The sequence below is a fragment of the Scomber scombrus genome, chromosome 3 (assembly GCF_963691925.1).
Source record: "Scomber scombrus chromosome 3, fScoSco1.1, whole genome shotgun sequence".
Lineage (NCBI taxonomy): Eukaryota > Metazoa > Chordata > Actinopteri > Scombriformes > Scombridae > Scomber > Scomber scombrus.
In genome coordinates, this window is record NC_084972.1 from 22,858,449 (window position 1) to 22,872,631 (window position 14,183).

The following is a 14,183-nucleotide window of genomic DNA, read 5'->3' on the forward strand; positions in this document are numbered from 1 at the left end:
CACATTTAAAATATTTTATGATACTCACATGCATATATGTAAACGATAAAGCTATTGTTTATGTCCATAGTGGCTATAAAAAGATTCCTCTTTCATGCAATTTCTATGTAAAAAAAATCTGTATTTCTTGTTCTGTGCAAAAATACATTCTGAAGTTTGGTCAATGTTAATATGAGGCTTCAGCAGTCTCAATTAGTCAGATCAAGTGGATTTCTTCCAAAGTAAAGTAATTTTAGTGCAAAAATGTCCTGTCTTTGGTTCTTGGACTTGGACTGCTAAAGCCTCATACTCCGGTTGAATTGCGGAAGGCATTTTTTCAAAGAATGAGGACAGTGAATTTGGTTCACCATCACTTATATTTGAATCGTGTTAGAAAGGGTTTGTGCCACGGCACAGGGAGTACTGGGAAAATGATTTTTTGTTACATCTGGGGGATTTAATTTCCAATCAGCTTTGCAGGTGTACTAGCTACTAGAGGCCACAGTTAGAATACTTGAATGTAGAATAGACACAAGCCTTACCTGAAGCCTGTTGAGCTTTACTTGACTTTTGCCGTTGTTCCATTTACTCCCAAAGCAGAAACAATTACAGTGACCAAAAACTCTTTCAATGTGCATTCTGACGTGTTGGAAAGACAGTGTGTTTTCAGGCACATATGTCAGTTAATCTATTGGTGTCTGTCTTCCCTTGTGCCTAACCGTGTGTGACTGTCTGTGTGCAGAGTACAGAAGGAAACAACTGTGGTGTGACAATGTGGCATCAGTCAATGAATGAAAACATTCCTTTTTATCTCATTCCTTTCACCTCACTCCTCTGTGTTATTCCCCATCCTCCTCCCAAGACCTGGGGCACTCAGCAAATTAATATCAAACATGTGCCTGTCAGCTGCCCCAGTTGGTAGAATAAACCAGATATTAACAGTAATAAAAAAGAAAGCTTTAACAGAACAGAGCAGGATGGGAAAGAAGAGGAGGGAAGAGCCAAAAAATGACCAGGGACATTCTGAGATGGATGTGAATGCACACACAGGCATATTCTGTACACACGTGCATGCAATCACAGTCAAACACACACACACACACAAACACACACACACACACACACACACACACACACACACACACACACACACTGAGAGAGAGAGAGAGAGATAGAGCCCTGTGTTATATGATCCAGAAAGAGCAGGATAATGGAAAAGCCTGGGGGTGTGAGAGGATTGTGTCTTCTCCCTAGCTACAACTCTCCACTGTCCGCTGCCTTACAATCCTTCAGACCACTCCACTGAAACCTTCAGCCAAGCTTCAAAACATTGCTTATAACAGCAGTGTTGCTGGAAAAAAAACAAAAAACTGAGACCATTAAAATAGAATTCATATAATGTCTTGTGTATAAGGAATGGCTGCTCAATTGAATATTGTTGTAATCATTTTAAGCAATGTCTTCTCAAGCTGAATGTGAATTTTAATAAAATGATCAGTTGTTTGATTGTTATTTTAAATGCAAGGGCTCAGAGAGGCTTGTGTGATTGTGTGGAGGTTATAGGGGGATCAGGATCGCCTCAGTTTAAGCCAGGAGCTATCACAGAATATTTCCTGCTCCATGGATGGACTGCATTTATATAGCACCTTTCTAGTCTTCTTCCATGCAAAGTGCTTTACACTACATGCTAACATTCACCTTTTCACACACACATTCATACACTGATGGTAGAGGCTGCCATGTATGGTGCCAGCCTGCTCATCAGGAGTTTTAATGCTCATTCACACACATGCACATGCACACGCACACACACACACACTGATGGCACAGCCTTTGGGATCAATTTGGGTTCAGTATCTTGCCCAAGGACACTTCGACGTGTGGACTGGAGGAGCCGGGAATTGAACCACTGATCTTCCAGTTAGTGGACACCCATGAATCCAATTCCTTTGGTGCTGTATATGACGAGTTCATGATGACATGAAATTAGCCAACTTCAATTAGTGCAACCATCAGTGGCTCATTAAACAGGTGTGCCATCCCTAAATTAGAGACAACTTGGAAACATCACAATATATACACACAGATCAGCTCTGTGCATGGTGGACACCCCTGTCTCCCCTCTGCTTCTCTGCTTACTTCTTTATCATTTCTATTTCCAACTCTCTTCTTGCTTTCATTTTTTAATTATTCCTCCCCCTCTCGAAAAGAGAAAGCAAAGAATGTTCAACTAAACAAATGAACAAGCTTTAGCCACAACATACCACACTAATGCACTGAGATATTCACATCAATCAATCAATTATTTGTCACATGTCATCATATAAGGAACAATCACAGGGAAATGTAATCCCGGCAGCTCCTTCAGTTTGTGCATTATAAAGAGTTTAAATGTAATAGTAATGAATATATGCGTATGATTGGTGGGTGGTGAGGGGGGCAGTGTTAGGCAGTGACCTCATTTAGGATCCTTGTGCCCTGAGTGTATACTGCAGGGGCGTCACTAGGTTTTAAGGACAGGGGGGGCTTAGCCCCCAGGAGATGCACAGGATGTGAGTGAACGTTTAATTTCACAAACAGTTAACAAAAACTGAGAAACTGCTATTCCACTTTTTGGACAGATTTAACAGAGATACTTTACTGTGTAAATGTTTTAGGCCACCATTACATTTTTAACACAGTACAACAACAAACACAGGAAGTACTGTACTGTATGTTTACAGCATTAACAACAACAAAAAAAGAAAAAATCCACATAGCTACAGTGCCGTATTCAACCAATGCTTCTTATTCATTAAGAGCCCACATGTATTATCGAAAACTGTATGCAAAAAAAAGAGCACTGTGTTCTCACAAAGTACACCATTTTAAAATAACATGGCTACAATTGGCAGTTACTTGGTGGGTGGAAGCATCAAAGAATGTCGTCTGTTTTTAAGGGTGGCAAAGTGTAATAAGATGTGTCATTGTGTGCTCATGTGCGTCCTTGAGGAGGGTGAGTTTACTATTTGTGTGTGGTTGGCGTTGTATGTGATTATTGTATGTAAAGTGCACTAAATGACGATCGCTACGGTGCTAGCTTAGTTGCTATGATGATCGCTACGGCGCTATGTTAGTTGCCATGACAACCGCTACAGCGCTATGTTAGTTGCCATGACAACCGCTACGGCGTCAGTTTAATTGCTAATATTGAAACCAGTTATACTTGAGACAATATATTTTCAATATATTGAAGAATATATTGTTAACACTCAAGTCATATATTTGAGTGTTGTTTGATCTTAATTCTCCTGTAATCATATATGTGTCTCCTATTTCACATGTGTAAGATAAGCTAAATGGCAGAGTTATGATCACTTCTATCTGTATTATTCTGATTCAGTTCCTGCAGCCGTTGGCCTGGCCCAGATAGTACAAAAAAGTCACAACAAAATACACCTCTAGTAAGAAGAAGAAGAGCCATTGACTTATTATTAATGAATAAAAATCCATTATTTTAACGAGTCTCAGGTCTTCAGTTCAGATAAACAATCATACTTACTTTAACGTTACATCACTTCAGACACACACACACACACACACACACACACACACACACACACACATACACAGCCAAATCGACTGCCAGTTCACACAAAGTAAATAAGTTCATACACAACATACCATGGCATTTATCGCGGCCGCTAGTCTACTTTTCTCTCCTTCTTGCCGCCTCTAGATTGTTGTTGACGTCTGTACGTCATACGACGTCTTCTCTGGAGATGCGTTAAATGGCTACCGTAATAACTGGTAATTTTATCTGCGCGCATTTTTCCCCCAATCAGTGTCAAAATCGGGGACATTTCCGGGGACAGGTCACCCACAACGGGGACTGTCCCCGGAAATCGGGGACGTCTGGTCACCTTATCCTAATGCTACTCTAGTTGCTTCTGTATGCTCCGCTCACACATGCTGCAGGTACCCAGGTAGAGAGTGCAACCTGGAAAACGTGGACTGGATTTCTGTGATGTGGGTGTGCTCTATAGGAACAAGTGGAATGGATTGGATAAAGACGCACTGACTCGGACTCTCTACCCTCCGCTATGAAGTGAAGGGAAACTAAGATTTATGATCTTATTTAAGTTGATAATGACTGGTTATATGATTATTTATTTGAACTCATATTCTGGCCACATTATATTGAATTTGTCTGCCCTTTTTTGTAAAAAAAAAAATTTTTTTAGGGGGGCTGAAGCCCCCCTAAAATAGGCCTATTGACGCCACTGGTATACTGTAAGCTCTTCCTGAGCCTCTCAGTGCTAGCCTAGTGTATCCGGTACCTTCTTCCCAACCACAGAAGGGAGGAAAAACTTATCTGGGTGGTTGGGATTCTTAATGATTCTTCTAGCCTTATTCTTGCAGCGCCTGGTGTAAATATCCTTTAGGCAGAGTAGAACATCGCCTATTGTATGTTCAGACGAATTAACCGCTCTTTGCAGGGCCTTGTGGTGTTGTTCGGATATTATTATATCAATATATACTATAGTCAAACTCAATGTGGGGAATGAATCCCTAAATACTTGTTCACAAGTAAACGTATGCAGGTTAACGGTCTCTCGTAAATGTACAGCATACAGAGGAATTAGCTAGCATAAAGACTGCAGCAGCACAAGATAAAACATGCAGAAAAAGAGAGATGTCTTGCTTCACCTTCTAACATCACTGTAATAAATGTAATATCTCAGTAATCATATCTGATGGACAAAATAAGTTTAATAAACTAGAGAAATCTTTTTTAAGTGTTGAGGAGATTGATCTTCTCATATCAGATCAGTCTACAAAAACTCCCCTTGAAATACAACTGAGCCAAAAGAGGTTAGAAAACCCTCCTACAGACCCACTAATAATCAGATTAGCATGCCCTCTTTATAATTTAAAATGCATTCAAGCCAACTGTTGAATCAATGAATACCCTGAGAAACACTTTACAGAAAGCATGTGAGCAAACAGGAATTAAAAGAGAGAAGCAATCTAACATCATGTCATCCAATGATTGTGCATGTCAGACTTTAGAAAACAGGCAGCAAAATTCACTCTCTAATAATGTTAAATGATGAAAATGAGAGAGAAATGGGTGCAAGAATCATTCACGCCCAAGGCTTCAGCAGAAAAACACGTTTTAAAATCCAGCAGTGATGCAGCGTGTGAACTCTCCTTCCTCGCTATTATAACATTAACTCACCACTCTGTTCTCACTTGCACACCAAATGCCAAATATTGGGAGAGCATTGTGTGTTTCTGAAAATGTGCTGTCACATCTGAATAATGTTGGAAAGAATCAATGTGAACTCTCCTATGTCTGATAACAAATGCCATGATTTTAACAGCTTGATGAAACCAGTAATGTTATGAATTCCATGTCTAAAAAAGGTTCAAGGAGACTCGAACTACCCCAAAATACCATGGCATATTATGGAAAAAATGGGACATTTTTTAAAATGAGGTAAATAGAAATCTCCCCATGCTCTGGGTGTGCAATAAGCTGCTGGATGGAAAAATACAACAGATGAGTTTAGTAGTTCAACACACAAGGAGACAAAATGAAAAAAGGATTTTATCATAGCTTAAGTCTAATATATTATAATATATTATGTAAAATATCCATTTGGAGGAGTCTGACAGGTCCATATATATCAAATAATCATATTTCTATAGTTTCTATGTAGCTTATTTAAACCTTGGCTCAATGGTGTAAACACAACATAATCACTACATGTTATTATTTGATCTATTTACTGTCATCTTACATCGTACAATCATTGTTTTGAAATGCTTCAAAATGTTTCAATTCTGTCTTAAAACAAGTCAGGTGCCCACACGAACAGTGATGAGGTGAATGAGGTTTGTCTCATTCCTCCTGTACTGGCTATTAAAATATCCCCTCCAAATGTGTTTTCAGTGTAAGTGATTGGGGCCAAAATACTGTGTGTCCATACAGCAATTTTATGCAAAAATATATTTAAAAGTTTATCTGAAGCTTATATGAGGCTTCAGCAGTCTGAGGTAGTCATATCAAGTGGATAATCTGCCATATTTACAGTCTTTGTGTTTCCCTGGCAAGCTGTAGGGCAGTATAGTAACAAAAAGACGGACAGTAACAAAAAGATGGCACTATAAAAACTAACATTGAAAAATATCTACTTGAATTGACTCATTTGGAATGCTTGCTAGCCTTAACCTTAACCAACCAACCATAACAACAAAGGCCTCCTAACCTCAACAGAGTAGAAATTCTTAATCCTTTTAACCCTAACCATGCTCTTTAACTAACCCTAATCAAATTGTCACGAACAAGATTAAGTCAGTGTGAGTATTTTGTCTTCTACTTTGAGTCCGTTTTTTGTAATAACAACATGGGTTTGTCCCTGCAGTTACACATTATTAATGTTGAGAAGTCCTTGAATGTCAAAATGAAAAGCTGAGTTGCATTAACACTTTTCATCCCTCAACTTGTTAATGGTCAACCCCTTTGTTTACCGTGCAACATCCAAACACAACTCATGGGTTTAGTGCCACAGCTTTAACTAACAGCCTTCCCAAGTGTAAAAAGGTACATCTTCAAATACAGGAGGCTTTTGTAGCAAACGAAGCAGAAGAAAAGTACTCACTTGCCTAACTATCATACTTGTTTTTCCACTGCAGTCACTTTGTGTTTACTTCAAATACTGGTACAACATGTACAATACAGAGAAGGTACTGCATTGTACAGTACCTTGATCTCTGATTCCACTTGTACTGTTTCTAATTGTGTTTTTTAATAGTTGTGTGTGATGATTACACAGGACACATTATATTTCACTCTTACTTGTGTTCCTACAGATTTTTACTTACATATAACTTAACCACATCTTTCTCTTCCCTCGCACACTCTTCCATCTCTCCTCTAACTTCTCTCACCTCCCCCGCCTTACTCTTATGTCTCCCTTCACTTTCTCCTACATTCATGTGTAGCTATATTGCATAGTGTTGGGCACGTTACTTAAAACATGTACTGAATTACTCATTACTTAGTACTAAAAAAACAATGACATTATTTTACAGTGAATTGTTAGGAGATGTAAGTACTTATGGTTTAACAAGCAGACAGCCTACAGTTTGAATGTATGTAGACTATTAACAGCTAGTTTAGTACTGGGTACTTCATCAATTTCATATTAGTAAGCATGCAACACATGGCTCAACACCTCCTGATTGACTCACAACACTCCACTTTCTTATTTGCACAAAAAGTTGCTGTGAAATATGAAATCTTAATCCAGACTTGTTGCATATGAACTTGCTGGATAAGGACTTTCCCTTAATAAATTGTCTGTTTTATTCTCATTAGCAACTCGATCATAATTAATTTTTTAAATGTCTTTCTCCACCATCACCCTTTCTTACTACCTCTCACCAGTAGAGATAAATACTGTATGTACATCTTGCTGTATCTCTTCCCTTCTCCACTTCCTGTCACTGTGATCCCTCTTAAACATGTCAGACTCTGAGTCTGCTCCCTATGGAAGCCCGCTACTACCGCTACCACCATCTGACTCTACTGCAGGGGAATCTGAACACTGAGCCAAATGCCTGAATAACAGGTGATGTGGAAATTGGCAAAAGATAGTTAGACGAGTCGGGGGAGGGACATGGGGTGAGAGGGGGTGAGAGAAACCAGAGGAAGGAAGGGGGCAAAGAGAAACAGAAGGCGTGACGTATAATAACTTTGGACGCATAGGCACAAAAAGAAGGAGGGGATGATTGCTGCGCTGGCAGATGATTTTTTAAACGGAATGCCTCTTAACAAGCTCCCAGGGTGCCATGTAAGGGGGACCCAGCCCTGTGCTGGTGGGAAGGCACTGAGGAGCTCATTAAGAGCCACAGCCCATCCCTGCTAACCTGCCATGTCCTGCCCTACCCTGCTCCATACACATCTCAAAATGAAGGACAAGACCTGAGCATTGCATCCCACCTTGGACAGTGCATGCTAATTACCTTTGTGCATGCTGTGACATGTCTTGGTGGATGGTTGTTGGTGGGTTGTTGGCATCTCTGTGTGTAATTGCTTGCTCTGTAGACAGGCTGTACTGTTGTTTAGCACCAAACGCTTGACATTTTGAGTGAGCTTGCTTTTTCTGAACCTTATCTCAGGTTGGTCATGAGTAATTCATGGTCTTTGCAGTGTGAAGCTCTGCCAGTGACATGGACACTGCATGGACTACAGTGATTTAGGTGAAAGCTGACAGCTGACTGCAGCCATCAGCTTTTAAGGAGGAAATAAAATCTGATATCATTCAAAATTGCAGCTAAATACAAAGAACAGTTGTCTTTCTTTCTCTCTACCTCACTTTTTCCTTGTTTCTTTCTTTGGTCTCTCTGTATGGTGTGTAGTTCATGGTTTAAAAAATGTCTTCTCCAGTCAAAGGCTTCTTTACACTCGTGGCTTGCAAACACATTTAATTGCTTGTGCCATATGATGTTGAAGGCTCAAAGCCTTTGTTGTAAATTGTTAAGAGAAAAACACTGGACCATCGTTAGCTGCATTTTCTGGCGTAAATGTGCAGTGGGTGTTTTTCCCTTTCAAGCACAATAAATCAAGCTGCCAAGGGCCCTTTACACAGAAGTTGTTATCATGTGGACCTTTCAGCCAGTACGCTGTCATGCAGAGGTCAGAGCAGCTGTTCTGAAGCTGTTGATTAGTTCCACCAGTAGATAGTGTAACCAACTATTGTTACATGAACTCTTAACTTTCTGTTCCACTAAACTACTATTGTCCATTTATTTTTGATCAAATGGAATCACGGTATTTGTTTTTATATTCACTGAGTATGGTTGTGGTCAATTGTGATCACTCCTGGTACACCAACAGAGCCCCAGGAGAGCTCCACTTCAATCTCACCTTTTCTGAAGTTTAAATAAAAATTGAAATAAGTAAAACAAAACTTAAAGGTTAATCCTTGACAAAGGTCATATTTATGGTCGCACCGGACATTCCTGCTCATACCTAAATATATCTACATCCTACTCTGTGGGGCGGTAAAGACAGGATTTCACTTGGCATGTGTTTTTACTGAAATCCTTGAGAACCTAAACCTAACAGCGAAAATACCAAAATATGGGAAGCGTTTCAAACAAAGGATTTTACCACTTCATGTCTCAGTTTTCATTTTTATGTTCATCATTCTTTGTGAGGACAGGCAGGTTGATAAAAATGCTACTTTTCCTCTCAAAAAGTCCATATATTGTGTTATGTGTTAGGAGGTTACAGTATGTATTTTAAACCTCAGCAAAAATGTGACATCAGTTCAGACACACTATGGTAAACTAACTAGTAAAATAACCTAAGCCCTGCAGTGTATAAGCAATACATTTAGATGGCAGGAAAAAGGTACTACATAAAAAATATGGTCTCTTTCCTCACTGCTTGAAGAGTAATAATCAGGGCCAGGGTGCCACCTAGACCTGCTTCTAGCTAGCAGCCAAGGGGAGGTTCACACTAATCATCCTGGTGTGAAGGTAGTAGTCTTGCCTGTCTTCTTGGACCGCCTCATTAAACACCTCACCTGATGAGTGCCACCAACCAGAACTTAAGCTTAAGTCCCTCAGCTTGGCCTTCCTCTTCTTTGAATGTCCCTAACAAAATCAGATCCTGGGCAACATCAGATCCTGGGCACTATTCACAGGCTCTGTGGTCCACAGGAACTGGTTCATGCAATGAAAGGATACATTCCTCCAAACTAACCATGTAAATGTTTATATAACTAACTTGTACACTAGTATAGCCTAGCTTTAGAGACTGTTTGTAAGTTTAAATGTAGTCTAGCTTTAATGCAAGTATCTACTATGCAACAGTACATTTAAATGGGTCTATACATGAGCTTTTCCTAGCATAGTACTTAGCTGTTACTAAATATTTACATCTACCAGCTGGTTGTACTGTAGCTGTGTGTTGGCTGATATCCAACTGACAAATTGTTTTGCTACAGAAAACATTTATCTAAAGAGTCTTAATTCACAGCTGACTGGGATCAGCTAACTGAGAGTGAACACAAACTGAACACAGCACAACATGTACACTGATCAGCCAAAGCATTAAAACCACTTCGAACAGAAAAAGTGAAAAAAATTGATTATCTCATTAAAATGGCACCTGTCAAGGGATGGGACTTATTAGGCAGCAAATAAACAGTCAGTTCTTTAGGTTGATGTGTTGGAAGCAGGAAAAATGGACAAGCGTAAGGATCTAGGCGACTTTAAGAAGGGACAAATAGTGATGGCTAGACGACTGGGTCAGAGCTTCTGCAGAACTGCAGGTCTTGTAAGGCGTCCTTGGTATGCAGTTGTCAGTACCAAAAGTGGTCCAAGGAAGGACAACTGGTGAACATGCTACAGGGTCATGGGCACCCAAGGCTAGCCCGGTGGGTCCGATCCCGTAGAAGAGTTACTGTAACTTAAAATAGGTCCTTTTTCTCCAGCTGAATTTGAAACCTGTACTGTAGCTTTCCTTTTGGGGGTGGTCTGATATAACTGCAGATATGTTGGAACCCAGTCACATTGCTGGTAAGAAGTAAGACATGACAAGAAACATCAGACGATCAAAAACATTTTAAAACAAATCGATGAGAGTGAAATTATGACCTAAACTGTCTGTTGTAAACATCCGTCAGAGTTTACAGACTGACTTCCTGGTTCAACTTTTAGTTATTGCACAGCGGACACAGTTTTACTGTACAATGACGGATTGTCATCGACATTTGAGGTGCATTTACTATCAGTTTAACTTAGAAATAAATCAGTATAGATAATCTGGCTGAATGGCTAAACTGTTGGCTACTCTACAGCACATTTATTGCCCTGTGTCTGACCTGTTTTAATCAATGTTGCTGTCTTCCCAAAGTACAATGTTATCATTATCAATTGATGAAATGATGGCAAAACCTAAACAACTATAGTAAAACCCGAGCTGTAATACATCAGAATTTTTGCTTTACCCTTTCTGTCCTTTTAAACTTTGAGACAAAAACTAAAGAATTTAGTCAGTATTCCAACATTGTAGCCACTATATAGTTTTAATTCCAATGTGGTGGAGTACAAAGGCAACACAACAATATATTTCAGACACGGAAAAGTGTGCAGCTCTATGACTAAAGGGTTCACAGTAAATATGGCCAGACTGAATAAAGCAAACACAATGGTGGCCATGCTCACGCAGAAAACAAACAAAGAGGGAACTTTCAACCTCTTACCAAAAAAAAAAGGATAAAAAGGGGAACAAGAATAAGTGCAATCTTTGCCTGCCCCATATGGCTGCTATGGGGAGTTGAGTATTTGTTTTAACAGCATGGCAGATCAGGAGCCAAGTGGCTGGATTCATTTGTTGGAGTGCTCCGAGTTAGGAGTGCCACAGAGAGAGGAGGAGGGGGAAAGAGTGTCAGAGGATAAAGAGAATGGCAAGCCGTAGGAGGTGAGAGGTAGATAAGCCTGGAGAGAAAAGAGACAGACAGACAGCAAGAGAGCAAGAGCAACATAGGTAGTAGAAGACGAGAGAGGGAAAGAGAGGCTTGAAACTCCCAGCACTACCAGACAGGCATTCCTCCCCAGAGACTTCTTATCTACAGGGGGCATCTTTGACTTGATAATCCTGCTCCTTGACACCTATACCACCCTGAACCCCCCCTCCCACACACACACACACACACACACACACACACACATACACACACATACACACACACACACACACACACACACACACACACACACACACACACCTCTACACCCCTGCCCAAGGTCCAGGGGAGTGAAGAGCTACCTGTCACTGTGCCTATACCTTCAGGCAGCTTGTGGGGCAGGGTGGTGAGGGGTGGGGGGGTTGTCACTGTGCCCGACTAAGAAGTCACCTTTCAGGGATATGAATCTTAATAAGGTGGGGATGAAGGGGGGCTAGAGGAGGTGGGAGCAGATGCACGCTGCTGCTGTTAGTGAGTGTGTGTGTGTGTGTGTGTGTGTGTGTGTGTGTGTGTGTGTGTGTGTGTGTGTGTGTGTGTGTGTGTGTGTGTGTGTGTGTGTGTGTGTGTGTGTGCGTGTGTGTGCGTGTGTGTTTGTGTGTGTACCAGGTATTCCTCATGTTGTGGGGACTTAACTCCCTTATAGGGACAAAAAGCAAGTCCCCTTAATGTCATTCATTTTACAATGAAGACTCGGTTTGAAGTTTAGGTAAGTTTGGGGTTATGTTAAGGTTAGGATAAGGTTAGGGTTAAGCATGTGGGTGGTTATGGTAAAGGTTAGGATAAGTCTCCAGAAAACAAATGCAATGTTATGTCCTCTAAAGTGATGGAAACACGACTGTGTGTGTGCCCGTGTGTGCCTGTGTGTGTGTGTGACAGATGGGGAGTTGCGGAGTGCTGACAGGCCCTCTATGCTTCCTGGCTGCCAGATTATTTTTGGTAATTTATAACCATTGTTGCTTAAAGGGGCTTTTATCTCCAACGGTTACTGATAGAGTAATGCAATGCAACTGGCTACAGTAGACTGTGTCTCTGGTTATTTGTGTTTTTTTATGCTTGCTGTGCTGTGTGTATTTGTCTGGTTGTGCCTTTGTGTTTGTATGTCGTACAGCACTGAGGGTAGGGCTGCTCTCAGTCATAGAAATGAGCAGGAGGACGTGCAGATGAACAAAGGAACTGAAAATGTACTGCATGTGAACATAAAGTCTGTATTTTTTTGTTTGTGATGACTGTTGTTTATTGTTTGGGGCTCAGTGTTAGTTCAGGCATAGCACTGAAGCTGCACTTGCATTAGTTGATTGGCATCAGCCGCTTCATTCATGCTTCAAAATCACTGGTACTTTAGCTAGCACCAACTGTTCATGCTGATGTACGTTGCGGCTTTTATCACCTTGTGCTGATACACTCGTACCATCACTGTTTGCACCACAGCCCCCTCCACCACCTTAACCTCCTGTTTATGTGCCAGGTTTTTGGTATTGTTGAGTAAAGTAAAATGTAAAATGTAATGTTCATGTATCTGTTTTTTAAAGAGATCATATCATATTTTTGCGATTTTCTTATATTTTTATACTGTTATAATGTTTCATGTCTATGTTAAACATTGTAAAAGTTCCAAACCTTGAGGTTAAAAATGCTCACTGAAAGTCAAAAGCTCAGGCTTCAGCCTGCTGTGAACCAAGGAAACCATGAAAGAAGGAAGGGTCATTACGTCATTGTGTAGCATGTGAACGCACATTGGTGCAAAACATGAAAGCCTTCGGCTCAGTTAGTGGTGTGGTGAATGGGCAGACCACTCAGTATTTTGGTGTGATGCTATTTAGCTAATGTTACATGTGATTTGAAGGTACATTTCATTTCATTTGTATGCTAATGCAATAATTTGTTGCAATTTATGTTAATGTTATGTTAGATTTATAATGGATTGGAGCTTCTTATGAATATTTGATTGAGGTTAGTAACAGACTAATGCTATTAAGTTAGTAAGAATGTGATACTTCACAAAATTAACTCCTAGCCCATTAACATCATGTAACGTAATCTACAAATTTTGATATGGTGACCAGGCAGACAGCAGTGCAGCAGATAAATTACAGCTCAGGCGTTGATTTGATCACAGCATAAAATGTATTATTTTCTAATGAGCAAGTTCATTGTTAACAGCTTTTCTTAAAGTTTCTGATAGCCATGAATTGTGTGCCTTTGCTGTATCATAGCTAAGGGTTTATAGTTTAACAATTCACAGTTAATAACCAGAGGATGTTTGTAAACTTTGTGAATGTAATATTCCCATGACATTAGTTACTATTAGCTCTGTTGGTCATTGTAGAGCAGCCTCTGGATCCAAATGAAAGGAATGATTGATACAGATTTTGTTAACAATTATTTAGTTTGGTAGAGGCATTTCTTTCATCAAAGGCCATACAACGTAGATATGCTGGAGCATCTCCCATGTTCTGGGATCTGGCCTATCAGAACAAAATGGGCTCCTTGGACAGGAATCTTAAAGAGACAGGACTAAAACAGCCTCTTGCAGGCAGAGGCTGAATCATGCAGATATTCCAGTGTGCATGATTCATCCTGTTTAAGAGGGGATTAGTTCTCTCAGCAGAATCCTTGTTTCTGCTTTGATTCTTTGAGAGCTCCTTCATAGAGCTGAGCCCAACCATTTACTATATC

At 40.2% G+C, this 14,183-nt stretch overlaps 1 protein-coding gene across 1 annotated transcript in view; it reads left to right on the top strand.

Annotated features, from left to right (window-relative positions):
* The first annotated feature begins 11,338 nt into the window (after positions 1 to 11,338).
* Positions 11,339 to 14,183, top strand: part of LOC134006331 (uncharacterized) — a 53,065-nt gene continuing 50,220 nt past the window's right edge. The window contains exon 1 of the mRNA XM_062445420.1: positions 11,339 to 11,454. Within this exon, the coding sequence (XP_062301404.1) occupies positions 11,339 to 11,454 (116 nt within the window). The remainder of the gene's footprint in view (positions 11,455 to 14,183) is intronic.